This window comes from Quercus lobata, chromosome 5 (assembly GCF_001633185.2).
Source record: "Quercus lobata isolate SW786 chromosome 5, ValleyOak3.0 Primary Assembly, whole genome shotgun sequence".
NCBI classification, from domain to species: domain Eukaryota; kingdom Viridiplantae; phylum Streptophyta; class Magnoliopsida; order Fagales; family Fagaceae; genus Quercus; species Quercus lobata.
The window spans coordinates 74671097-74697212 of record NC_044908.1 but is presented as its reverse complement, the minus strand read 5'-3'; the positions used below and the strand labels follow the sequence as shown (position 1 = coordinate 74697212).

Below are 26116 nucleotides of genomic sequence, written 5' to 3'. Positions count from 1 at the left end.
TATGTTAAATAATCATATAAATTATACATTCATTCATAAAAATAAAAAATAAAAAAATAAAATAAAATAAAAACCAAAAATTATTTGCATCAATTTAATGTAATTACCGTACATCATTAAATCCATTTGTAAGGTCCAAGGTTCGAGTCCGAATATGGATTTACTTGGGTTTCCTCCCTTAATAGTTCAAGGTTCACTAGTGTCCCTCATAGGCAAGGTTGTCAAAATCGAGATCCTACGTAAGATCGTGGGAAGTAGATGGGATCGTAGATCGTAAGATCCTACATTATTTGAGAAAAATACAAAAGATATACATTGGTATGTTAAATAATCATATAAATTATACATTCATTCATTAAAAAAAACCAAAAATTATTTGCATCTATTTGATGTAATTACCGTACATCATTAAATCTATTTGTAAGCATCATTTAAAGGAGTCAAAAATCTCAAAACAAGACACTCTATCTCTCTACATTAGAATAGCAAAACTTGGTCTATTGGAATGTTATTTTTCATTTGGGTCCAACTGAGCCATCTATCAAGTTAAAGAAGATTACAAGAAATCAAGATCGTTTGGGATCGTCAAAATTGTACGATCTTATTGATCTTGAACGATCGCTAGATCCTTGAAAGATCCGGATAGTTTTTGCAAGTGAGATCGTAAAATCTTAGTATCGTAGGATCTAAATTGGGATTTTGACAACCATGCTCATGGGGCTGGGAAGTTATGACTCACCGTGGTCCCTTTGCACCCCAGCAGGGCCCCGAACTCAGCAAGTAAAGTATTACTATGGTCATGCTCAAGTAGGATTGCCACATTGGTTGCCCCCCTACCCATTTTTTCTGTTATAAAAAATAATAATAAATAAACACATAAAGGTTAATATTGATGGTACAATTATTTTTTTTTTTAATTTCTTGCTGAAATTGGCGGTACAATTGGATTATGGTACAGAGTACAAAGAGTTTAATATTGATGGAACAATTCAAGATTAAAATTGTCTACTGTGGGTGTTTTCGTCATTCTAAGTTATCATACCAGAAACTACAAAATTCAAATGACCGTTAATTCTTAGCACCCGCCAAATACATCGCTGACTTTAGAGGAGGAGGTTTCAGCTGACTTTTTCTCCACCAATTTAGCTCACTACAATCCCAAATGTCAATCTTTGAGTTTTCCTCTACACCCATTTTCTCAATCACTCTCTCTACTACTCTACCCTGTATGTTGCTATCAATCTGGATCAATTTCATCAATTCCTTCTTATGCTCCTTTGAATCTTTGCGACCATTTTCAACCAAAAAATATGTGATATCCTCAAATACATATACTTTCATCCTAAGATCTTCATGGTCGCGATCCTAAAAGAAATACATGAAAAGGGCATTTGGAATGCTAACATTTGTGTTTTTCTCCTTGTCTTTTGGAGTTCGTTCGAGTAAAAACCAAGATTATGATGAAATGCCCGCCACCTGCAGTAGAAAATTGTGATGGGATTTTCTTGTCCTATGACTTCCTCTCTCGGACGAAAGAATTTCCACATGTGAAGAATGCAACTGCACAATCTTGGGCCTTCAATTCCACATCAACGGTATTGAACACGGGCAAATTCGAGCTCAAAGCATGGAAGATTTTTATCGGGTTTCAACACGAAGAGATTCTAGTTAATGCTGGAGGAGCTGTTTTAATGGATGGTGATGATTTCCCAGCTGCAGTTGGGAATGGGAGTTATTTTTCAGGATCTCCTCAGGCGGATTTGAAGACCTCAATTGACACTGCTGGAGATCTTACCCAAATTCAAGTCAAAATTCAGTTTAGTGGCACTCAGTTTGGAGTGAAACCACCTGGGATTCCAATGCCTAAAACAATAAGGCTTGTTAATGATGGATACAAGTGCCCAGCACCAACTCGTCGTAGTAAGTACTTGATTGCTCTTGTTTCTTTTGTCTCTAATTTCTCTTACCAATCTATATTTATTATATATATTTCTGCAGAGACCTCGATGTATGTATGTTGCGCTAGAAACCCAAAATTTAAGGTCAAAGTTCTAAAAACGAAGTTCTTACCGCGCCAGAATGGAGATCTTACCATTTCCTATGATGTTCTTCAAGCCTATGGGAATAACTATATTGCCCAGGTGACCATGGAGAATAAAAACCCTTTAGGACGTCTTGATAATTGGAACTTGACTTGGGAGTGGTTGAGAGGGGAATTTATAAGCACAATGAAAGGAGCTTACACACATAAAATAGACTACGCGGACTGCATTTATGGGGTGCCTGGTGAAATTTACACAAACATGGATTTTTCTGAAGTCATGAATTGTGAAAGGAAGCCAGTCATCAGTGACTTGCCTCCAGAAAAAGCAAACGACACAATAGTAGGAAGAATACCCTATTGCTGCAGAAATGGAAGTCTTTTGCCAACCATCCTAGATCCAAGCAAATCAAAGTCAGTTTTTCAAGTTCAGGTGTATAAAATTCCGCCTGATGTGAATCGGACAGCTCTTTATCCCCCTGAGAAATGGAAAATTGTAGGCACTCTAAATCCAGACTATAAATGTGGGCTTCCAATTAGAGTGGATGCAACAGAATTTCCAGATGCTAGTGGGCTTTCGGCAGTAACCACAGCAATTGCAACTTGGCAAATAGTCTGCAACATCACAAGACCAGCCAAAAGGAACTCTAGGTGCTGTGTTTCCTTCTCTGCCTATTACAATAACTCTGTTATACCTTGTAATACATGTGCCTGTGGTTGTGGTGACAATAAAAGATGCAATCGGGATGCCCCGTCTATGCTTCTCCCTCCAGAAGCTCTTCTTCTTCCCTTTGAGAATAGGACACAAAAGGCATTAGCTTGGGCCAAAATAAAGCACTACAACATTCCTAAGCCTTTACCTTGTGGTGACAATTGTGGGGTTAGCATAAATTGGCATGTCAACACAGACTACATGAGTGGATGGACTGCCCGGATCACTTTATTCAATTGGGGAAAAATGAATTTTGAGAATTGGTTCACTGCAATTCAAATGAAGAAAGCTTATCGAGGTTACAAAAAAGTTTATTCTTTCAATGGGACATTAATTCCAGAGCTCAACCATACCATCATCTTTCAAGGTTTACCAGGCTTGAATTTTTTGATGGGAGAGACAAATGGATCAGACCCAACAAAAGATCCAAGAGTACCAGGAAAGCAACAATCTGTCATTTCCATTACAAAGACACAAACCCCGGGTATTACAATAGCAAAAGGAGATGGATTTCCTTCAAGGGTCTTTTTCAATGGGGAGGAGTGCTCACTTCCTACAAAATTTCCTATGATGAGTAATGGGAATCAATATCTGTAAATATGGTAGAAGTAATTTTTGTTTTAATCATGACCTTGTTGCTATTGGAAAATCTCCATTGACAAGCAATTAGGTTTTGCATTTGCTCTCTGATTACTTATGCTTTTGGGAGATTATTCAATTAGATACTAGAAGCTAGAGTCACTTGTAAAAAAAAACAGGCATGTATTTTTTTTTTTTTTTTTTTTAGTTCAGATATTAGCTAAATAATTCATAGCAGTACAAAATTCATTGTGTCCGGTTGCAAAAAACAAAGGTCTTCTCACAATCATAAGTATGGCAGATTTCATTATTTACTTGAGAGAATGTTGCACATTTGAAGTAGTTAAAAAAAAAAAAATGAAAAAAAAAAGAAGGAATTTCTGTGACAAATACTTGAAAGAAGAAGTTGCATTTAATGATATAAAGGCCCTTCCTTTCACTTGAAGACAATAATGGATTTCTTCCTAGCAAAAAAAAAAAAAAAAAAGAATTGATTTCAATGGCCTCATATCTAAGAGTGAAAAATGACTTGCAAAATATTAATTTTCTATTCTATGGTCCTAGAGTAGTTCAATATAGAAATGATTCTTGATGAGTTGCATGCTTTGCGGGGTCAAATAAGGGGCTACACATTGTCATGGCTTTAACGACCAAATGTGTGAACTTTTTTTTTTTTGGTAGTGAACCTTGGCAAGGCACATAAAGATGTGAAGGTTGGTATAGCTTTTTTTTATTTTTTATTTTTTTTAATTTGATAGTTATAACAAGGGGAATGAAGATTTGAACACCAATACTTGACTGCAAACAATGTCAATTAAAGGGGGGAAAAACAAACAAAAACTTAGTCTCCGGCCAAGAAAAGCAAGGCAATAAAGTTTCAAATCACAAGCAAGGTAATTAGGGAGGAAGAAGACCTATTCTTTCAAAGCCCAGTTGGGAGATCAAAGATTTTAATCAAATGAAAACCCTATAGTGCACCAGTTCTTTTAGGTGCCCACATGGCCATTGAAAATATGCCAAGGTTCATATACAACATTTTCCATTTGAAACTCATGGGCTTAACCATGAGTCAAAGTTTTTGTTTTTATTATTATTATTTACCATATATGAGTCAAAGTTTGAAAGTGATATTCCTTCTTAAAGGGTCATGACTCATGGGTGACGAGAAATCTTCTTCCTTGAGTTTGACCATGGTGTTTTGAGCTTTAACCGAATATCCATGCAATTGGTCTTGCTTTTTATATGAAGAAAGTGATCTTGACATGGCAAGTGAACAAGATAGTGAGTGCTTAATGAGCTGAAAGGTCTTTGATTTTATTGGGTGGGTTTTTAATTCTCCTATGCGCCCAACTAGTAGTTCTTTGTCCTCTATTATAATGTGGTCCTTGACAAAATTTGGTGTCCAATCAATCCAAATGCATATTCTGCCCATTAAGGTTTGGGTCTTTCAAGAATACTAATGGGGTTCATAGGTCTTGTAGCCCAAATAAGCCAATAGTCTCACCAAACGCCTTAAAGTTGGACACTTTCCTTCAAAGCTGGCTTTTTGTACTTATATGAACCTCTTTACCTCTATTGAGGAAGCGCAATCTGTGAGAAAAGAGAAATGAAATAGCGTTTGGGTTGTGAGGTTTACTCTGGGAAGTAGTAAATTATGAGTTATGAGCCCAACTTGTGAAGTAGACAAAACATGGGCTACGAGTCTAACCCGCTAGGCTAATCGTTATCTTAAAAAGATGTGGATTGTGAGCCCAATTGATGAAGTAAGAAAAATTAGCTGAAAACGGTAAAGTAGAAATATTGTGGATCAACAGCCCAATCTGTTTGAAAAGGAGGCCGGTATGGTTGAAATTTTTGTCCAACTTAGGAGTGAGAAACTTAGACAAAAATTTCAACTAGTTTGGTGGCCTCCTTTTCAAAGAAGGTTTTGATTTTTTTTTTTTTTAAAGAAGATTTGGGGATCAGGCTTTATGTGAACCCACCCGGTCCATGAAAAAATTATCTAAAAAACACAATTATATTTGAAGAAATACTATATTCACAATATTTTCACAACAAATCTTATGTAGTTGATTGATATTAGTTGTAACATATAAATAAAAAAGTAATTTAAGTTGTGAATTTAATTCAAAACCAATATTAACTTATCACTTATAATTTATTATATAATTTGTTATGAATGTATTATAAAAATGTTGTGAACATAATACTTCTCTTATATTTGAGCAGGCGATGCGGCAAGCCCTAACAAGCCAAACTGATGCTATGTATCTGCAAAAACAAGAATGTCAAACCGGCTTCCCTAATCAATTAATAAAAGTAATAGTAAACTAATACTAATCACAACCATCAACCATCAACCATCAACCTATTCCCATTTAAAATATCGACAGCCCCCTTTTTTGTGAAATAACGAAAAAACAAAATATACACAAAAAAACAAAAAAATAAAACAAAACAAAACATACACCTCGTAATGATCCCTATATTCACCACTATTTCAATACACTTTTCCCCCTCAATTATTATTCCAGTATTAAATATACCACTCTCGAAGTCTCCAAAAATTTCTACCACATCGCATAGCAAGAAAAAAAAAGAAAAAAAAAAAAAAAAAGATATGTGGAAACAGGTCTCGTAAAGGCCTAAAAATTTGTTGTGGTGTCACAGCTATTCTCCTAATCACTTTCGTAGTGGTGATCGTTATCTTGTATTTCACCATACTAAAGCCTAAGAACCCCGAAATAACTTCTCAGCCTGTAGTCCTTGAACACTTTGAATTAATTGTATTACCAGCCATAAAGCTAAATGTTTCATTAGGCATAGTGGTCACGGTTAATAATCGTAACTATGGAGGCTTCGAGTACCAAAACAGTACAGCTTATGTTACTTATCGTGGAGATGTGGTGGCTGAAGCTCCAATACAAGCTGACACAATTCCGGCTCGTCGAGAACATAATATAAGCACAACTGTGATTGTTTTAGCAGATAAGTTGCTAACAAATCCGAAATTTTTGGATGATTTTAAATGGGGTCTAGGTACCTTGAATTTTACTTCGGCAACCACCTTGCATTGCAAGGCCATCATATTGAAGGTATTCAAGAAGAAAGCTACCAGTGATTGCACATGTGACACCTCTCTCTTCCTTGGAAACATCAGCTCTCATTCTGATGGCAAATCCACTGCGAAATTTTGAATTTTCATTGATCTTTATCTTTGTTTTGTAATACATACCACTTACATTGGGGATTCTTTTGTTGATTATCTGATATAAAGCCATTATGAAATACACTTTTGTTGTTGCTTTCAATTTTCTTTTTGTTAAAAGAACTTGTGGATGATAAAAGCATGGTGTAAATTTAATTTGAAGCACTTACATTTCTACTTCCAAACTGGCCCATTTTGATTCTCTCAAATTTAAGAGCGATATTGCTTCAGATAGAGAAATTATTATATATCTGAAATATTAATGTAACATTGCATTATTGAAGCAACATCGGAGGTCCATACCTGAAGATCTTTGATGATTTCTGTCTTTAAGATAGAAAGCCAGAACCTGCAAAGTCCAACCATTATGCAGGTCTTGGATAGAGCTGTTACCAAACCAAACTAATTATTAACAAGTTGGGTTTGGATTGAAAAAGCAAATTTGTTTATGTTCGTTTATTTATCTAGCAAGTTACGTTCACTCCATAATTTAAGTTTAATATATTGTTAATAAAGAAACTTGTACGAGACTAGGCTCTAGGCCTCAGGCCTAAGCCTCACGGCACATTATATGACCTTGTCCCCCTTCTTGGACCTTTAGCCTCGACCCGGACACCTCAAGGCCCAATTTGGGCCCAAGAGCTGAAATAAGACTGCGCTAGCTTGAATACCTCAAGCAACCACTTTGAGATGATGGAATTGGACCCCCATTCGCACTAGTAGGAGGGAGTAATTATGGCACCTCCACTAATCCTAGCCTATAAATAAGAGAAGAGAATGAGGAATGGGGGGTTGGTAATTCTAGAGAGAACGTTGAGAGAAGAGAGCAACCATTCTAAGAGAGAAAGGTAACGACTCTGTGAGGTAAAGAGAAGGGTTTGAGGAAACAGGAGTGTACTCGGGTCTCCGAGTATAGGACCACCCATAGTAGGAAATCCAAAATCCACAATACAAAAAGATTGTGAGCCTAAGTAGAGGCTGAGCCCAATAGCGATATTTTGGGTGCGCACAACTGGTGCCGTTTGTGGGGATCTCCTACGTAGCTATGGTTCAACTGAAACTCGCATCGGGGAAATGTCTGAAGGAAAGTCAGGGAGCTATGCTGAAAATGGTTCTAGGAGATCTTCTCGGGGATCTACATGGCGAGAAAGAAGGCACAAAAGGCGTGGAGATAGGGATCCTGAGCGAGAAGAAAAGCAATCCGGCCTCGGAGAAGGGTTGTATCAAACGCACCGGACAATATCAGGTGCTTCAGGGCATAAACAATTTGATGAGAGAGACAAGGAACTTGAGCGTTTGCGTAGGTTGGTAAGAGATTTGGAATTGGAAGCAAGAGGTAGGCGTCGGAGAAAAGACTATAACTACCGGGAGGACGGGTCTGTTAGCGGGGGAGGTCGCCACAAAATCGGGTCCCATCAGTCCAGTTCCCATCGACACGGGGACTGTTCACATTCATGGGAGTGCAAATTGGGATTCGGTTTCCCTAGAAGGGAGATAGCCCCAGAATGCCACCATGGACGCTATGTGCCGAGCATTACGCAGAGCTACTCAATCACCATTCTCAGATGACATTGAACAGGCTCCCATGCCGAGCAAATTTACGCACCCACCATTCAACTCTAACGATTGAAAAATGGACCCGGTAGAGTACGTCAGCCATTATATCCAGATAATGTCTTTACACACTCACAATGATGCGTTATTGTGTAAGGTATTTCCCTCAAATCTCGAGCCCACTACTTTGAGGTGGTTCAATGGGTTATAGAAAGGCTCCATTCACAGTTTTGCCGAGCTGATCCAAGAATTTGGTGTCCAGTTTATAACCTATAGCCATGTGCCGCAACCAGTAGACGCATTACTATCTATGAAAATGAAAGTTGGGGAAACCCTTCACAACTACACTAGTCGATATTGGGAACTTTACAACGAGATCGGCGGGAGTAATGAGAAAATTGCAACAAGTACCTTTAGGTTGGGGTTGCCCGAGGACTCAAAACTGCGGGAGTCATTGACGAGGAGGCCTCCCGAGGATATGAGGCAACTCATAAGGCATATTGAAGAGTATAAACACCTAGAGGATGACCGGCTGCAGAACAAAGGTAAAGCCCCTGTGGTAAGTCATCCTTGGTAAGGCGGTTTTCAGTTAAGGCCCCAAAAGGATTTGAGAATTCAAGAGCCAAAAGCACAGGTAGGGGAAGTGAATGTAACATTCAAGGAGCAGGTGTATAAGATCATGGATCAAATCAAGCTCACACCGTCTATATGTTGACTGAATATCCTTTATAGTCACTGTTAAAGAGATCTGACTTTACGAGCCGAATAACCAAATGGGGAACCCGGCTTGGCTCCTTTGATATTAGGTACAGGCCAAAGAGCTTGGTGAAAGGCCAAGTTCTTGCTGATTTTGTTGCAGAGTTTTCCCCGAGGAAAGAGATGGAGAAAATTTGTCATGTGGACTGTCAACCATGGAAGGTATTCGTGGACGACGTTAAAAGTGCAATGGGGGCTAGGGCCAAGATTCTTATCATCACTCCAAAAGGAATAAGGTTGGAACATTCTTTCAGGTTGGGATTTAGGGCCTCCAACAATGAAGCTAAGTATGAAGCCTTGCTTGCTGGATTAAGAGCTGTTCTGGATATGGGTGCACGAGAAGTTAAGGTTTATTCGGATTCCTAGTTGGTCGTTAGCCAAGTGCGGGGCAGTTTTGAAGCCCGAGATTCCCGAATGAAGGAATACTTGTGAGTGGTAAGGCAGGTTATAAATTAGTTTCTTAAGGCAAAGGTAGTCCAAGTGGCCTGGGGGCAGAATAGACACGCAGACTCTCTAGCCACATTGGCATCGTCGATGACTGAGGAGGTACCTCAGCTAATCAAGGTGGAGCTCGTAGCGAAACCGAGTATTAACGTCGCGGTAGGTGTCTCGGTGGTAACAGCGTCCGAGCCATGTTGGATAGACCAAATCATTGACTTTTTAGCCGAGGACCGAGTGCAAAATGATGAAAAGGAGGTTAGCAGGGTACGTCGAGTGGCCGCTCGGTACTGGTTATCTGCAGACCGCAAACTATACCAGAGGTCTTTTGGGGGGCCATATCTTTTGTGCTTGCACCCCAAGAAAGTTAATGAGCTCTTGGTCGAACTACATGAAGAAGTGTGCGACAGTCATGTAGGGGGACGTTCATTGGCACACCAAGCGATGACCCAAGGGTTCTGGTGGCCACAAATGTAGAAGGATGCTGTCAAATACATTTGAAAGTGTAAACGGTGCCAAAAGCACGCCCCATTAATCCACCAGCCGATAGGTTGTCTAAACTTGGTCAACAGCCCCTGGTTCTTTGCACAGAGGAGGCTGGACATTCTCGGCCTGTTTTCCCGAGCCACGGGCAATCGGAGGTTCGTTATAGTAGCTGTGGATTACTTCACCAAATGGGCGAAGGCTGTGGCATTGGCTAGTATTCAGGACGTAGATGTTAAAAAGTTTGTGTGGAGAAATATAGTTACGAGATTCAGGGTGCTGGACTCCCTCATATTTGATAATGGGTTACAATTCGATAATAGAGCCTTTTACGAGTTTTGCAGTGATCTCGGTATCAAGAACAAGTATTTCACCCTGGCATATCCTCAAAGTAACGGCTGAAGCCGTCAACAAAGTGATTGTGAATGGATTGAAGAAAAGATTAGACAGCGCAAAGGGTAGGTGGGCCGAGGAGTTATCCAACGTTCTGTGGGTGTACTGGACAACCCCCAGGAGGTCTACAGGAGAGACTCTCTTCTCCCTAATGTATGGGGTAGAGGTCGTCATACCAGCCAAGATAAACCTATGTAGTGCACGAGTTGTAGAATTTGCCCCCGCCCAGAATGACGAATTAATGGTAAAACATTTGGACTTGCTAAAGGGATACCGGAAGTCGGCAACTATACGGCTAGCCGAGTATCAGCAGAAGCTTGCCCGACGCTACAACCAGGATATGAAGACAAGGGAATTCGACGCTGGGGTCTTAGTATTGTGGAAAGCAGTAGGGAATATGTGAGACACTAATGCAGGGAAGTTAGCCCCGACCTAGGAAGGGCATTATAGAGTTATCACCATCGCTAGTGCAGAAGCATACTACCTAGAAGATTTAGATGAGAGACCGCTTCCCCGGCCATAGAATGTTCATAATTTAAAGAAATTTTATCATTGAGCTGTTGGTGCACATGAATAGGGGTTCAGTGTAATGTTGAGTAATACAAGGGTGATGTTTATTCATACTGATAGGCCCACACTCGTAACTTCATTACTGTTAACTTGCTAACCCGGGCTAACAAACGCAAAGCAAGTCTAATCACAAATTATTTCAAGGATAGAAACCTGTCCTCGATTCGATTTTCATCACCGGACAGGTGGAAACCTTGCATTAATCCAAGGACAGAAACATGTCCCCAGTTCGATTTTCATCACCGGATAGGTGGAATCCTAATTTCAAAAGTTACTCCAAGGATAGAAACCTGTCCCCGGTTCGATTTTCATCACCGGACAAATGGAATCCTAATTTCAAAAGTTACTCCAAGGACAAAAACCTGTTCCCGACTCGACCTTCATTATCGTACAGGTGGAAACCTAATCTTAAATTTTATCTAAGGACAAAAACCTATTCCTGGTTCAACCTTCATTACCAGACAGGTGGAAACCTAATCTTAAATTTTATCTAAGGACAGAAACTTGTTCCTGGCTCAACCTTCATTACTGGACAGGTGGAAACCTAATCTTAAATTTTATCTAAGGACAGAAATATATTCTCAGTTCGACCTTCATTACTGAACAAGTGGGAACCTAATCTTAAATTTTATCTAAGGATAGAAACCTGTTCCCGAATCGATCTTCATCACCTGGCAAGTGGAAACTTAAATCTCAAATTTTATCTAAAGACAGAAACTGGTTCCCGATTAGACTTCACCACCGGATGGATGGAAACCTATTATTGATTTATTCCAAGAATAGAAACAAATTTCCTAGCTCTATTCTAGTCACGGAGCGCACTGAGATTATGTGAATTATTCAAGGGGCTGAAACCAGTCTCTCGGATTCAATCCAAATCACAAGGAAGGTGATTATCATACATTTTCCTAAAAAAGTCAACGTATGTCAAATTTAGTTTTTATCGCCGAGAAGCCAATTCTTTCTAGATATAGGTGATCTTTTCTAGACCAGTCCCGATCACCACACATGCCCAGATATAACCTATCCTTTTGAAAATAAATGAGAAAACAGTTTCAATCACCGTTCAGAGGTAAACCGTGATTAGACTACCCGGTCATTAGGAGTATATAAAAAAAAAAAATTAAAAGAGAGAGAGAGAGAGAGAGAAAGAGGGGAAAATGAAAGAACATGACAGAAAGAATAACTTAGTAGCAAACATTCATAAATATGATTAAAGCAAATGCTCGGTCGCCATACAGATCAAATAAAGCAAATGAATAAAAATTAAACCAATGTTTTGTCACCACAACCTAGTGACTATAAGAAAATAAAACTTAGGAAAATAAGAATCAGATCATTGTTTTGTCACCACAACCCGGTGACTTTAGGCAAACCAAACAGTAAAAGAGAAAAATAAACATGGATAAGAACTAAAAGCAAGCTAAAACATAGGTATCAAACGGAAGGATCGGTAGGCGGGAAGATCGGTTACATCACCGGCTTATTGCTTTGGGACATCCTCGATTGGCGGATGCTAGACTTGTGCGTCTTCTACAGCATTAAGGTTGCTGGTGACCTCAAGATCGACAATCTCTGCATGGGTGTCAATCGCTCGCACCAACTCCCTCATGCTGGTGGTGGTATCTTCCTCGTCGATAGCATCGACTTGACTCTGAACGGGGGGAGAATGAGCCGGTATGGGATTTGCTTCGGGTTCCTCAGCGAGGAATCCTCAGGCACTCTCATTGCTTGAAGGGCTGCCAACCACCCCTCCCCGAACCTATGAAACCGAGCTTGGTGGACAATGGGCTCCACGGAGCTCTCAGCATCCGCGAAACCCTCGTTGAACCACTTATTCTCGCAGGCTTCAAAGGCCGCCTTCAGGTCAACTATCTCTTCAGCTTGGGTTAGGTTTAAGCTGGCTGACTCCACCAATTTAAGCTCTACGCCCCTCAGCTTTTCCTCTGCCTCGACCAATTTCCTCTCCGCCACCAACTGGGCTTTCTTCGAAGACTGAGCCTTCTTCTCGGTGGCCTCAGTAGCTTTGCCCTTCTCCTTTACAATAGTGACATTGACGTCTTTCAGGGCCTTCTCCCGTTTAGCATTCTTGGCGAGCTCCTTCAACCTCTCGTCGAGGATATGAGTCACTTGCGCGGCCTGATATTGCAGTAGTGGTCAGTATGAAGGTAAAAGGAATACGCACGCATTAAAATAAATGTGAAAGTGAGAGATAGAAAATTACCGCTATGGTGTGCCACTGTAACCGCCTTGCCAACGATTCCTCAGTCCCGTTTAAGAAAAATTGAACATCCTCGAGCAGTAGGAGGTCATGCACCAAGCTCTAAGCCACTCTCCCCCCTTGGCCCTAGGCCTAGGTCCTTAGGCTAGCGGACGCTGGCGAAGGCCCTTCGTCGAACTTAAAGGTGGGCTACCAACTGACCTCGAGCCGGGAGGAAGACGCCACATCAGTGCCAACCTAGGCGGTTGGCCGGGAATCACCTGCCATCTCCCAGGACACAATCCCGCCAGATGCCCGAGGTGGGGTCTTAGAAGGGGCATCACTTGGAACCCTGGGCGGTTAATCGTCAACGCGCTGCTTCTTCTTGGCACAACTGGCAAAGGGGGGAGAAGGAGTACGATCCTTGCCTTGAGGCTGTTAAGGCTGAGCCTTAGGACGAGTACCTGGCAGAAACCGATCAACTATCATTTTTCACCTTGTCACCGTCTCGGCATCTTAACTGGCCTCAGCTGGTCGAGCTGGAGCTTCCGGCTCTTCAACAAGTACGTGGACCTTATGGCTTTGAGACACACGTTCAGCCGATTCGTCTCTCACCGGTGCAAGATCCTCTGCTATGGTATATCTGGGGTCGAGATCCCAAGCTTCGCCAACCGTCAAGGAGGGCAGGAGAAAATTGGTGTGCCGGACGTCAACATATAATAGAAGCGGGCTGTCCACCAGCAAAACCTGGCTGAATGACTGCCAGGTAGAGGGGTCACAACTGAATGACTGCCAGGTAGGTGGGATGCTCGGAGTTGTCCATCTATGTGCACAAAGATCTCCGACCTAAGTAAAAAATTGAGATCTCTCACGTGCACAACTCTAAGATCTGGTTTAAATCTTCTTCCTCTGCAAAAAATCAATAAAAGGACTAGTTAGTACATACGTGAGTAAACCGAACAAAAGTGTCAAACTTAAAACAAGTAAAAGCACTCAATACCGACCAACATCACGAGGTGAAAGAGGGCAGGGGAGTTCATCGGCAAGCCAATTGCCGCTCACCCGGACGAATTCTCCTATCGAGTTTCTATTGGAATCGGGAAGGCACAATATAAGCCGTACCCACATATCCTTAGTTTTTAAATAGTAATCGGACTTGATGTTGCCGCACAAACTATACATGAAGTTGATGTTGTGGTGGTTCAGTTGTAGCCCAAATATTTGGTTTAATCTACCGACACAACTCACCACTCAATAAAAATTGGGAGGGAGTTAGTTGGGACACAAGCTATAAAACCTAAGGGTGCCTAAAATGAAGGGGTCTATGGGAAACCTAGCCCCACCCTCTAGAATAGCCATTAAAGGGAAAAATGCTGCATTTGAACTAGCACGCCTCTGGAGGGTGATATTTCCTTCGTGGCAATAGGCGATATCAACATCCTCAGGAACGCCATAAGTTGCTCTAAAATCAACCAAAGGCACTCCAGGAGCAAAAAGGTAAGAATAACCCATTCTTAAACTATAAGAGTGAAGGAAAATTGAAAGGAAAGGGAAGAGTAAAGAGGACTTACTGTAGGCTCTAGGAAATGATGATCTGGGCTGGAGAGTTTACGCACAGGAAAACTACGCTTAAGGAATGTGCTCGATAGAGAGAAAACTGGAGAAGAGAGGATGTAAAAAGTGGTGTGGAAGTCAAGAGGAGGTATTTATAGGGATAAAAGCATTTAATGAGAAAGAGGTGGGAAAACCCTTCTGATCCCTTTAGGTAACCCCTACACGCAGGTTATAATGACTGATGAACGTGACAGCTTAGCATAGCGCTCCTTTTAAGAAGGCATTGATGGACATCCAGTTCACTTAACAACCAACGATTAAGATTCTCAAGGGATCACTACTGTTGCTAGATTATCCTTGATTCGTTCTCGGTAACCGAGCACAAATCAATGGGGGGCTATTGTACAGGACTGGGCCCCAGGCCTCGGGCCCAAGCCTCACGGTACATTATATGACCCTGTCCCCATTCTTTGAACTTTAGCCTCGACCTGGACACCTCAGGGCCCAATTTGGGCCCAAGAGCTAAAATAAGACCGCACTAGCTTGAATACCTCAAGCAACCCCCCCCCCCCGATCATTTCTAACCTAGTTGGGAGCGTTATTGCTTGGAGACACCCTGTGCTCGGCTGCCTGGTAGTGCCTTTGAGAACATCGCTGTCGAACGGGCTTCTGAAGGTGGGAATCAGTTCCAATGCCACTTCCACCTTTCCTGACAAAGCATCTACTTTGAAATGATGGAATTGGACCCCCATTCGCACTAGGAAAAGGGAGTAATCATATCACCTCCACTTATCCTAGCCTATAAATAGGAGAAGAGAATAAGGAATGAAGGGTTGGTAATTCTAGAGAGAACATTGAGAGAAGAGAGCAACCACTCTAAGAGAGAAAGGTAGCGATTCTGTGAGGTGAAGAGAAGGGTTTGAGGAAACAGGAGTGTACTCGAGTCTCCGAGTATAGGACCACCCATAGTAAGAAACCCAAAACCCACAATACAAATAGATTGTGAGCCCAAGTAGAGGCTGAGCCCAATAGCCATATTTTGGGTACACATAAAACTTATAAGCATAAAGCTTGATTTAAGGATATATAATATTATATGGTTATTTGTATAAGATAGATTTATATATATATATATATATATATATATATAATTTTATAATTTGATAATTATAATGGGAGATGAAAGATTTAAACCCTGGATCTTTTGATCTTGAAAAGACCAAAACATTGTCAATCCATTAAGTTACAAAACTCTTGAGCCTTGACTATATATAAAGACTACAGATTGAATTGCCTTATAAATAAGTTTATAATATATCAAATTATAGTAGATTTCGTAGCAATATATATAATTTTAATAATAAAGGCTTGTTAGTTATATTTTTATAAGTTCAAAAAATAAAATTATTCTATCTAATGTAATCTCAACTATAATTTTGCCATTAATTGTTGTCATAAAATTTTGAAAGGTTTAGAAAATTTAGTCACTGTATTTACCTGATATAAGAAAAGAATAAGTTCTTTAAGTAACTTTTGAACAAATTTGAGTTTGACAAACATAAAAGCAAATTGAGCTTAAATATGTAATCTAGCTTGAAGGTAAGTTCAAGCCTGACTTGTGTTTGAAATAACCAATCCTAAAATTTTAACATTAAGCTTAATTTACTTAACTTGTGAAAACAAGTTAAGTAAACTCGAGTCACAAGTTTACTTAACTTGGTTAAGTAAACTCGAGTTCATGAGTTTTAACGTCAAACCTAAAAGAATAATGTCTATTGTCTGAGGGAATGGAGATAAACAATTTTACATCTTGGTATACCCAAAGAAATTGCCAGGAAAATCTGAGGGATTTAAGATGAAGAGTTTTATGTTTTAGGAACCTAAAAGAATTAAACCAAGACTACCATAAATTGTCCAATGAGAAAGGGGAGGGGGGGTGTAAGAGAACAAATCTTAGCTGTTGTAACTTAGGTGAATTCAATTTTCCCTAAAGGAAGATAATATACATTTTTACTACATTAGTTAATGCAATCGAAGGATTGAGTTTAATTTAAGAATTTAAGTTACATCATCTAAAATACTCTACTAAAGTTTTAAAATAATAAAAGTACTTCAAATTTTACTATAGTAAAATTTACAAATTGATGTAATTACAAATGTGGTTGGAGGATTTTAATTACTATATAAATAAATGTTTAAAATATTATTTTTTTATAATTATTAACACATTAAATTATAAAATTTATATAATAAAATTTGCTAGTACATACGTAACATTGTTTTTTTTTTTTTTTTTCTGATCCAGTACGTAACATTGTTAAGGAAGAATAAGGACCACAAGAGGGCTTATAATTAGTGGGCCTGTTTGTGACGTGACCTAATTAACCACGTGAGAACAATAACTGTTGAGAAGAATAATATATTATAACTGACACCAGGTGTTCCAGCCATTACTATCTCACCAAAACATCAAATCAGCTCTTCAATCTTCATCTGGGGCCCCAACTAACAAAAACTCAGTTCAAAATTTCAAATCAATGTCGGTGAAACTTGTTACACACACGTCCGTATACACAGATGAAAACAACTTAAATCGTGTGTTCACCGATTTGTACACACGTTCGTACATACAGATGAAAAACAACTAATATCAACACACGAATACATGATTTCAGTTGTTTTTTTTATATGTGTGTACGGACGTATTTACAAATTGGTGTGTAATTAACATTACTCAACTTGTTATTACGTGACTCTTGTGGTTGTGACGTGCCAATGAGAATCCTAGATTCCGCTTTGCCATGTAATTGAGGGAGTTCTTGACGACCAGGGAGAATTCATGTCCCTTCAGTCTTCTCTCTCTCTCTCTCTCTCTCTCTCTCTCTCTTAAGGTTCTTATCAGTTTTACCAAAGAAATAAGTTGGGAATAAAGAAAACATAAGGACGATATTAAAAACTCTAATTATGGGATTGAATCATGCAAAAGAGTACTCCATAGCCAAGGCCCAGCGGGACCTAAAAAAACAAAGAACCCCAAGAAAATAAACAGGGGTAATGAAGCATGGCATCTGACTAAAAAGATTCAGGGGGACAAAAAATTATCAAACTGGGTAATATATTAAAGACAATGTTGGTACGTTGTACGTTCCCACATGGGCTAAGATGATCAGATCAATTACTTCAATCTTCCAAACCAAATTCAAAACTTGGTCTCAGAAACGTAGAAAAAATTAATTGATGAAAGTGATTTTTTCCCAACAATTTGGTCCGAGTACAAATTGTACAAAACGAGAGCTCTTCTTTTAGGGACCACAAACATCCACAAGTCAATATTTAATCTCATGTCGACAATCATTTTAAATTTTTAGGAACTAAACTTGGTCATGTGCTAAACTTTAAAGATCAATATGCATTCAAGAAGAATTTCACAGTACAACACAACGCATACTAGTGCCTTTTGTGTGGTTAGGGCATTTCCTGTGCTGCATATGCATGCATGTCATATCCCACTTCAAACCTTAACTAGGTTGATATGGGAGATATCTTTCATAGAAATTAAGAGGCATGGTAGGTGATATAGTACTCCACCATTCAGTCAAACGATCGAGCCACTTGTAGCAAGCCTGCTTCTTTGATATTGGATGCACATAAATGTCTCTGATCGACTTTTACATCTCAAGGGAATGGTTTTGATATTTTTGCACATTTGAACATAATTGCATGTTGATGTTACAAATTATCTTTGTAACGTACATTGAAAATTGTCTTGGACGGAAAAGAAACTTTATACATGCAAAACAGATCTTAAACGCTCAGCCAGCCAAAAAAAAAAAAAAAAGTAGGGGAGATGATGAACTTTCTTTGAAATAGACAATCAGACTTGCAGTAAGCTAATTAAGAGCCTAAGATGACAAAAGCATATCCATTAAAATTGAACAAACTATTGTTACAACCTAATGTTATGTTTGGAAGTTGGGAGGAAGAGGAGAGTAGAGGAAAGAAGAGTAGTGGAGAGGAAAGTAGAGGGAAATGGTTCTCCTATATTTTTTTTTTTTGAATATTTTAAAATTAAGTAAGGGAGGGGTGAATAATTAGTATTTTCATAATTTGTAATTTTATTAATATGGAAATGGTAAATTTGATAATTCATTTGGTCAAGCATTTCTATATTTTACTCTCTCTTTCCAAATCTCTCCAATTTGAGAGAATTAAAAATGAGGGGTTAGAAGTAATTAGAACCCTTCCAAACCCCTCCAAATCCCTCTTCCTCCTCCCTTAAAAAGCATTCAAATAAGGTAATTTAACTTACTCTCCCTCTCTCTACTCTATTCTCCTCTACTCCCCCTCCATCCAAACAAGTTATAAATATGTAAAATTTTCTTATTATCTAATGGGCAATGCACGCACATTAATTTTATAAAAAAAAGACAAGGAATTGAAATAAAATTGCACAAACTATTGTTACAACCTATATATGTAAAATTTTCTTTATCATTTAACAGGCAATGTACACACATTAATTTTTTTTTTTTTTTTTAAAGACAAGGAATTGAAATAAACTTTGATATTCTATTTTGCCTTTCATATGATTAAAACTCCCAAACATTATTAGATACGATATAAATACTTATACCAAGAATTTTTTAATTCATTGGTACATTAATTCTCCTATGTGAGGAGAACCTAGAGTCAAACTCCTTCACTAATTTTTTTTTTTTTTTTTTTAAAAAAATCATAAATTTAGGTGGTTATGGTGGGGGTAGGATGAAGGATTTTAACCGTGAAATAGTGTTTAAAGACTCTAAACACCTTAGAGAGTTTCCTTGAGTAGTTAATATAATATATAGAAACACACTTAATCCAAAAGGCTTAAGTCCAATAGGTATAAGTTCAACTATGTATATTAACCACTCATTCTTCTTATCATTATTCAATGTGAGACCTCACTCACACGTATGCAGCCAATGATCTCCCAATCTCATGTAAGTCTCTACCTCTCTATGAGTTTCAAGATCTCTCCATAAGTCATGAACAAGACTTACGTGCTCCCCCTTACCTAATGTGGAAAATTGAGAACTGCACAATTAATTTATGACAGCAAAAAAAAGGGCAAGCAAAGGCACTCAAGGTCTCAAGATAGATCTTAGTTTGAAAATAAAGAAAAACTCATAATAAAGCGTCTAAAGTACATAACTTTTATGAGCGACCAGGGTTTGGATGGGGTCGACTTGAGGGGAGGGTTATAATTTATAAGCCACCCTTGGTTAAACAGATGAGTGGCAAGAAAACAAATTAAAAAAAAAAAAAGTTCTGTCAAACTGCATGGACGTATCTCTGGATATATTATTATGATCATCATCACTGCTATAGGAGTTAAGACAACTCTAAAAGAGATCGACAAAATAGCTAGATTGCACGGACATATATATATATATATATATATATATATATATATACTGAAAGGTAATTCATCTCTTAGAGTTTATTGGGTTGGAAAGATGGAAAAATTGGAAAATATAAAATAGGAAAGGAGCGAAAAAAAATGGATGGATAGAAAATATTTAGTTTTCTCTCCGTGTGTTTGGTTGGGGGAGTAAAAAAGAAGAGAGATAAAAATCTCTTTTATTTAGTTGAGTAGAAAGTAGGAAGATAGAAAATATAATTTGTATAAATTTACTCTCATACCCTTAGTACATAAAAATCAATTTTTTAATAGTTTATAAAAATTATTTTTTTAATTATTTCAAACTAACACAACTATTAAAACATCTAGCAAAACAAAAAAAAAAACAAAAAAGCTAATAATAAAAAAAAAAAGTTGCATTTGATATTAAAAAAAAAAAAAGACATGCACTACTCTATACCTAGGAAAAGGAGAAAAAAATTCAGCAAAAGGAAAAGGAAAAAAAAAACGTGTGCACTACTATACTGTCTATACCTGAAGGAAAAAAAGAAGAATGCAGTGGCGTAGCAGCAGTAAATTTCCTAAATTAAAAAAAAAAAAAAAAAAAAAAAAAAAAAAAAAAGCAACATTAAATTAATAAATAAGGGGAGGGTTTTTTTATTATAAAAAAAAAAGGATAGATAAGTAATTTCACATTAAACCCAACCACTCTCCACTTTTCTCTCTAGTTTTCTCCCCAAATTGGGGAGAAAACTTTTTCCTCTTAAATGGTGGGCTAGGGGAGAAAACTCCCCCCGTCCCCATTTTCTTTCCCTCCAACCAAACACTCTTCTCTCTTATTTTTTCTCCCCTTCTATCATTTCAGCCCAACCAAACACACTTGATCTTAATCGTTTTTTTTTTTTCTTTTCTTTTCTTTCGGGATCCAATGGTGAAAATTTAGAAAGGGTAAAATATTATCTTATAAAATTATGTGGCAAGAGAACAAGAAGCAAAGAGTTATTACTTTCATTTATTTATCAAGGTATTTCACATATATATATATATATATATATATATATAATTGTACAGTATAAGTTAATTCAAGATAGAGTTTAAATTGGAGTAGGGCAACATTGGGTTAGTAAGCTTGACTTTATCCTATTCTTTGGTGAAGGATTCATGAATTAGGACCCTAGTCATGCACCTCGCCATGGTCCAAAGTCAGCATTCTTTCTTTGTTTGGCTCTCTTAGGTTATCAACTAACCTCCCTTTATATATTTGAATACGAACATTCTCTACACGCTTGTGAAATCGCAATCTGTACTTATTTCTAGGTCCACCCTTCTTTGCACTCGGAGGGACCATAGAAAAATGGAGAAGATGGAAGGAAGTACTTATAGTGACTACGATTGATGTTAGTAATATGTTCTGCAGCTTTTGTTCATCAAAAGGTACGGTCCACCTCTCACTGATGAAATGGACCAGCATGAAGGCAACATGCTATGCAGAAAAAGAAAGGATGTTGGGCTTTGTGGAGCCTAATTAGGTTTGATTTGGTTGACGACCTGAATAATGTTGTGTGGTTTTTAATAGAAGATTTTCTGAGGCTTAGTCCATGAAGCGAAGGCTTGGGCCAACCTATTTTGAATCATGTGCACAGGATGTAAATACCATTTATTGGTAATTAGGGTTTTGCATTGTTGTCGTTCTTGAGAGATTAAACACTATACTGCTGCACTTTGTATTTTTTCCTGATAATAGTGAAATCCCTGTAACTCCGTGTGTTAGGTTCTAAAATTTAGGACTTTATGTATTTAGAACTCTAATTTGTATTGTTGACAAACTATGATCAAAACAATGTGTTTAGAAGTGTTTAAAGCTAGCTCAAAGTTGTATGTCAATGTAAAGTTGGAATCGAGTTTAATGCAGGAAGCACTGTGGCTTTCGGCCTGGCTCGATCGATCGAAGCTTAGGCTCGACCGATCGAAGCTCGGGCAGATCGTTTTTCTGCAGAATTTTCCAACTCAACCCTATTTGTTTTAAAACGTTTTTAGGGTTTCTTATTTGTCCTAAGTATAAAAGGCAAACCCTAGCCACGTTTTAGTGTTGCTCATATTGCAGTTTGTGTAAATCTCTTGTGAGATCTAGAGGAGCTTTCCTTTACACAAACTTAGGGTTTTCAAGGAGGAGATATTTTCTATACCTTGATGATCAATTCAGTTGCTGCCATAAAAGTTTAAAGAATACACAAGCGGGGGTGCTTGTAGCTGGTGGGAATCTAAGAAATAAGGAGTTCGTGGATTCGGAGTTTACACGTGGTCGTGTCAGTAAGTTCTACTGGTTGGTAGCATTAGAAAGTCGAGCGGGGGTGCTTGTAAATCCTTTTGTATGAACTTCGATTCTTTCAAGATAGTGGATTCAAGTTTACCTTGAGGATAGCTAGGTCAAATCCTCCCTAGGTTTTTACCGGTTTGGTTTCCTGGGTGATCATATCGTGTGTTATTTATTTTCCGCTGTTTTGCATGATTTGATCTTTTATATTGTGATAACCTAGACTTGTTTAATTGGACTAAGTAACAACTTAGCTAATTACCTAGATTTAATCAATTGTTTAAGGGGTCTAAAAACCGTCAAGTGGTATCAGAGCGGGTAGCTCTTTTGTTGTTGATCTTTTGATCACTAAGCTGATCCTTGACCCCTGTTGTCATGGAACACGGACACTCTCTAGTTATTCCTCCTCACTTTGATAGGAATAATTATGCTTACTGGAAAGTAAGGATGAAACCTTTCTTGAAATCCATTGATGAGAGGGTGTGGAACTCCGTTGAATACGGATAGGAGAAGCCCACTACTCCTGTTAGTGAGTGGCAAACTTCTCAGAAAAAAGCAGTTTCGTTTAATAGCAAGGCTATGAATGCGATTTTTAACGCTGTTTCTGTGGAGGAATTTAAGAGAATCTCGAATGTTGAGATCGCTCATACTGCTTGGAATATCCTCCAGACTGTGCATGAAGGCACAAAGGCTGTCAAAATAAATAAATTGCAGCAATTGACTTCTAAATTTGAAAGCATCAGGATGTCTGATGATGAATCTTTTGATGAATTCTATGCTAAACTGAATGATATTGTTAATTTTGTTTTTAACTTGGGTGAAATCTATAATCAACCTAAAATTGTTAGGAAGATTCTTAGATCTTTGACTAAAGACTTTAGGCCCAAGGTAACTGCCATTACTGAAAGCAAGGATGTGAACTCCATCCCTGTTGATGAGCTTGTAGGATCTCTTCAATCCTATGAGTTGGATCTACCCAAAACTACCAAATCCAAATCAATGGCTCTTAAGTCAGTTGATGATGTTGATAGTGGTGGATTTGATGATGAGCTCTCTGCTACAGAGATTGCCTATCTTGCCAAGAACTTTAGAAACTTTCTCAGGAATAACAATAGAAAGGCAAGAGGCACAAACACTGCTGAACCTAGAAATTTTAGGAAGCATGATCCCACTAAGGTTAATAACAATGATAAACCTAGAGAAAGAGTAGGTCAATCTTCCAATAATTCATTGAGCTCTCAATGTTTTGGATGTTAAGGGTATGGACACATGAAATCTGAATGTCCAACCTATTTGAAGTCTATGGGTAAGGTTATGGCTGTAACCCTTAGTGATGGTGAAGTTTCTGATCATGAGTCTGATTGTGATGAGGATGGAAACTTCATTGCTTTCACTGCTACTGCTGTAGTTGATGAGAGCATATCTGTTGAAGAGAACCCTTTTGATGGGGAACTCTTTGAAGATGCAGATCTTCAAAAGGCTTATAACAAACTTTGCAAAGTTGCTGCAAAGGATGCTATGAATGTTGAACTTGGCCTAAAGAAAATTGAATCTCTTGAGCTTGAAAAGAAAAATTTGCTTGTTAAATTGTTTGATGCTAATGATCTTTTGAACAATGTGAAAACTAAAAACATGCGTTTGCTTGATAAAGTTAAATCTTTGGAACTTGATTTATCTGTTGCTAGATCTGCTAGTTCCAAACTTGATCAAATGCTGAGTGTTCAAAAGTCATCTTCTGACAAAACTGGTTTAGGTTATGTTGATAGCATCTGTGTGTCCGCTCCCCATTCCACTAAATTTGTTCCTTCATCTTCTTCTTCTGAACCTTCAGTGAATGAGATAGTGAGTGAGACTGTCAAACCCTCTGTAAGTGAGGTTGCTAAACCTTTAGAATGTTCATCATCTAGGAAGATTAGGGTTGATCTGAAAGAATCTAAGCCTAAGAAGCCTACCCTATCTAAGGACAAGACACATGATAAATCTGCATGGGTTTGTCACTTTTGTGGAAAAACTGGACACATACGTCCAAATTGCTACAAGCTGCAAGCTGCAAAGAGAGCAAACAAACCAAAAGTACCTGTGCCTCAAGCACTTGATCCTATGGTACTTATTGGTGATTTGGTAAAGGTTTTAAACCTTTATTCCAATCCCTAAGTTGGTAATCATTCTCAAGTGAATAAAAACTCCAATGCTCGTGATGCATCTAAAAAGTTTTGAATGCAAAAGACTCGACTTAACTGAGTCTTTCTGACTTGGTCCTTGTGTTTCATTGCTCTACCCTTTGTGACCATTGTCCTTTGGTTTTGTTTTTTTTTTTTTTTTTTTGTCTCTAGGATTTGCATAGCATAACATTCATGCATTTCATTCCAGGTGTTTTTTATTTTTATTAAAATAAAATAAAAAAATAAAATAAAAATAAATAAAAAAAAAAGGGAAAAGGAAGCACATTTTGTTTTTGCACTATTCATCTTGGTTTTTGAGAACAAGGTTGGTCAATTTATTTTCACATAACATGTTTTTTGTACCTTATTTAGCTTTGATGAGCTTATTTATTGCACTCTACTAGTTGAAGATTTGTAGTGCATGTTGTGTGGGAAAGATGTGTATGGTTTTTGATTACTATGTCTTAATCTTGAAGTCACAAGTTTTTAAATGTTGGACTTGAACTTTTAGAGAAAGGCATAAATAACCATCTCACCACTGTTCACTAGCCAATCATGAACACTTTAGTGCATATCATAAGATTTTGTACTCGAGAAAGTGTAGCACATGCACAAAAAGAACATAAGGTGAAGCCTCGGTAAAAGTGCTTAATTCTTAAAATCTAATTGGTGTGTACTATTAGGCTTGATGCCAAACTCACAAAACTTAAAATTGGAATGTATATTATGAGGCATAAATACAAAAAACTTACATGATTACAAGCTTATGATCTAGGAGATGTGGGAGTTATATGATGTAACTTTTTAGGTGATAGTCTCTTTTAAATTCTTTGTGATGAATTTTGTAGACTCTGTGATTGATTGCTATTCACATATCACCTCACATGTATCTCAAGTCTTTGCTAATCGCACACACTATACAAATTACTCTTTGCTAAATATTGTACATGTTATTAAGTGTGTTTATGGTCTGACCAACCAAGTTTTTGCAATCACTTTGAATTATGTGTAAACTAAATTTGTTACTTGAAAATTTGTGGAGAATGCAAAATTTTGTTTTTGGGAATATTGGGCTTAAAATTCTTGTTGGAAAATCATATCATCTCATACTCATGCATTTTTGTTCTTAAAATTCAATGCTTTGAGTTGAATCAACTTGTTTTTCAAAAATTGTGTTTTTCCTCAAAAATATGGTGAGCCTCTGCCTGATTCGATCGGTCCATTCTGATTTTCGACCGATCGAAATTTTTAAATTTTTTAAAAATTTGAGAGAGGGAGTCTCTGTCTGTTTCGACCGGTCGAGACTGATTTTCGACCGATCGAAACTCGTGAATCAGGTTTTTCAAAAAGGCAGAATTGGACTTTTTCAACTTCTTTTTCAAATAGTTCTTTTCCTTTCTCTCTCTCCGCGTTGGCTCTTGGCTCCACCAGTCTATTTTTGTCGTTTTCCTTCAAGATTTTTGCAAGGTTTTTGTCCTTAGAAGCTGGTAAGACCCTTTTGCCCTTCTTTTTCAAGTTTATTTCTTGTTTTCATGCATTATCATGGGTACTTTCGGCATCTTCAAACTTTTTGGGGTTTTTGATGATTCAAGCCTTTTCTTGTGTAATTGATCAATGGGTTTTTGTGCCATGATGTTATATGGATGTTCCCTATAGTTTAATTTGATCAATTTTGTGGTTTTTGAAAAATTGGAAATTCTAGGGTTTTGAATTTGATCCGAATTGGGGATTTTGTCAAATTGGCTTAA

General features: G+C 38.0%; 1 protein-coding gene across 1 annotated transcript; it reads left to right on the top strand.

Moving 5' to 3' along the window:
* Nucleotides 1–1457: 1457 nt before the first annotated feature.
* LOC115989028 (COBRA-like protein 10) lies at nt 1458–3350 on the top strand. The gene is made up of 2 exons (XM_031112676.1): nt 1458–1920; nt 1999–3350. The coding sequence occupies exons 1-2, from the start codon at nt 1458–1460 to the stop codon at nt 3348–3350; spliced, it is 1815 nt and encodes a 604-aa protein (XP_030968536.1).
* The last annotated feature ends 22766 nt before the right edge of the window (nt 3351–26116 follow it).